Source organism: Charadrius vociferus, unplaced genomic scaffold, assembly GCF_000708025.1.
Source record: "Charadrius vociferus isolate BGI_N301 unplaced genomic scaffold, ASM70802v2 scaffold586, whole genome shotgun sequence".
Classification (NCBI taxonomy): domain Eukaryota; kingdom Metazoa; phylum Chordata; class Aves; order Charadriiformes; family Charadriidae; genus Charadrius; species Charadrius vociferus.
In genome coordinates, this window is record NW_009648902.1 from 529,707 (window position 1) to 531,763 (window position 2,057).

The following is a 2,057-nucleotide window of genomic DNA, read 5'->3' on the forward strand; positions in this document are numbered from 1 at the left end:
AGCAGGAACCTTGCCGTGGATACAGGGGATCATCTGCAATGCCAACAACCCTTGTTTCCGCTACCCAACTCCTGGGGAATCCCCTGGTATTGTTGGAAACTTCAATGCCTCCATGTGAGTCTGCCTGCTTCTTCTTTATCTCTGTTCTTGGGAAAACGTGTGGAAAAGAGATATTTGGAAGTTGCCAGCTAGCTGTGTAACCCTACACTGTCGAGGGTTTTGCTGTTTCTGCTGCCACTGAAGTACCAAGCTCGCTACCTGCCAAGTTCAGAGGGGCTAGCAGAGAGCTGGTAGATGTGTGGTACCCCTGAGTCCAAGCAGCTGAAGCTCTTGGTGAATGAAGAGCTCTGCCTGGGTGAGGACTGGGTCAGTTCTCTTTTTGGTTGCTCAGTATTTGGCCCATAAAAAGGCAAGACATAAGCTCTTTTTTCAGAGGACGGGCAGTTGAAGACCAGGTTTGGGGGATACTCCTGACATTTGTCATTTATTACTGGCTAATGTGTTGCAGAAAGCTCAGTTTATGGACAGCTTCCTTATACCCTGCTGCGCTTGCTGCATTCATACTGTTTGGCCAGTTAGGCTTAATGCAGAGTAAAATGCATCTGCAACCTGGAGAAGCATTTGAAAAGGAGCAAGGACATATTTAACTTATTGTGTTTCTATGAGGAAGCAGTTTACAGGCAGCAGGAGCCCCTCTCCATCCCAGTCTTAAATAAATGCTTTCAAATGCCTGGAAGTTCCCAATGTAACTTTGTTTGACTTTGCATTAGCAGTCATCTTTTATTAGGCTCCTTGGATTGTCCCAGGGTGGTCACTGAAGAAAGGGCTTATTGTGCTGGAGAGGGCAGTGGCATAACTGAAAGGGACTGAAGCTTGGAATTTGGATGTAAAATCGTATCTGTGGATGCTGTCTCACAGAGCTGATGACTTCTGGTTGTTCTTGTGTTTTCTGGTCACCAGTGTTTCCCGCCTGTTCTCAGATGCCAAGAGGTTACTCTTGTACAGCCAACAGGACACGAGCATAAAGGATGTCCAGAAGGTCCTGGGAAAACTGCGCAAGTTGGGAAACTCCTCTGGCTCAGGTAACAGCACGGTAGAAAGAGCCAACTATACCTGGTACTTCTGATCTAGTTAATTCTGCATGGGTATAAATTTCTGAAATGTACCATAATGGGAATGTGCATGGTTATCATATACAGTTCATCAAACCCTTTCCAGTCCCGCAGAAGTACCTTAAGCCTCTCCTGTGTCAGAGCTTTGTGTGCTTTTTAGCTTCTTTGGTGGAAAAGGGATGGTCTGTAATGCCAAGAATAGCAGCTGTTTTGGATGTGAAATTACAATCCTCAGCCCACTGAAGTCAGTTAAAATGCTGACTTTCTCAAAGGAGTCCAAGTAGTGTGTCTTTTTGGAAAACACTAGTTATTTTGCTATGTTGTCAGTGAAGCAGTGAATGCGTTATAGCTACAACTACCCCCCGAGCTCCAGAGGGAAGTGTGCTGGAAGAATGCAGATGAGGAAAAGCTGATGTTGGCCTCCAGTTTAATCAGCTTTGAGTTTGCATTATCTGACAATGAAGTCTCTATTTCCCGTCTTGTTTTCTTTTTTTGTGTTCTTGTATGACTGTTTGGTGTAGGGTACTTCGTTCTTTGCTATTGTTTGGCAGGATTTTGAATGCCAGGGCCCAAAAGAAAATTCTTTGTCTTGGGGGCTCACACAGCCCCATTTGCCATGAAAAATGAGAATCCTTCCATTTTTAGCTTGCACGAGAAGGTCTGGTGTGCCTTCCTGTCCTGTGCAGATGAATAAGCGATTAGTCTGAGATCACACGGGAAGGTTGGAGCAGAGCTGGGACATGAAACAGCTCTGCCCAGTCTTGGGAAATGTGGCACATCTTTTGTTATTACCAGGTCTCTCTGACATGGCAAATTGTTAGAGTTTTTTGGGGTTCTCTTCTATGAAAGATGATTTCTCTTGGCTGCAGTGTTAGTGCTGCATGTGTCTATTGGAAGTGATGGAAAGTAGTGGCTCAGAAAGAAATACAATAGGGGAAGAGGAGG

The 2,057-nt window shown here is 45.1% G+C and overlaps 1 protein-coding gene across 1 annotated transcript in view; it reads left to right on the forward strand.

Annotated features, from left to right (window-relative positions):
* ABCA1 (ATP-binding cassette, sub-family A (ABC1), member 1) overlaps window positions 1-2,057 on the forward strand; it is a 77,473-nt gene that overhangs the window by 9,614 nt on the left and 65,802 nt on the right. The window contains exons 3-4 of the mRNA XM_009887208.1: window positions 3-114; window positions 961-1,082. Of these exons, the coding sequence (XP_009885510.1) occupies window positions 3-114; window positions 961-1,082 (234 nt within the window). The remainder of the gene's footprint in view (window positions 1-2; window positions 115-960; window positions 1,083-2,057) is intronic.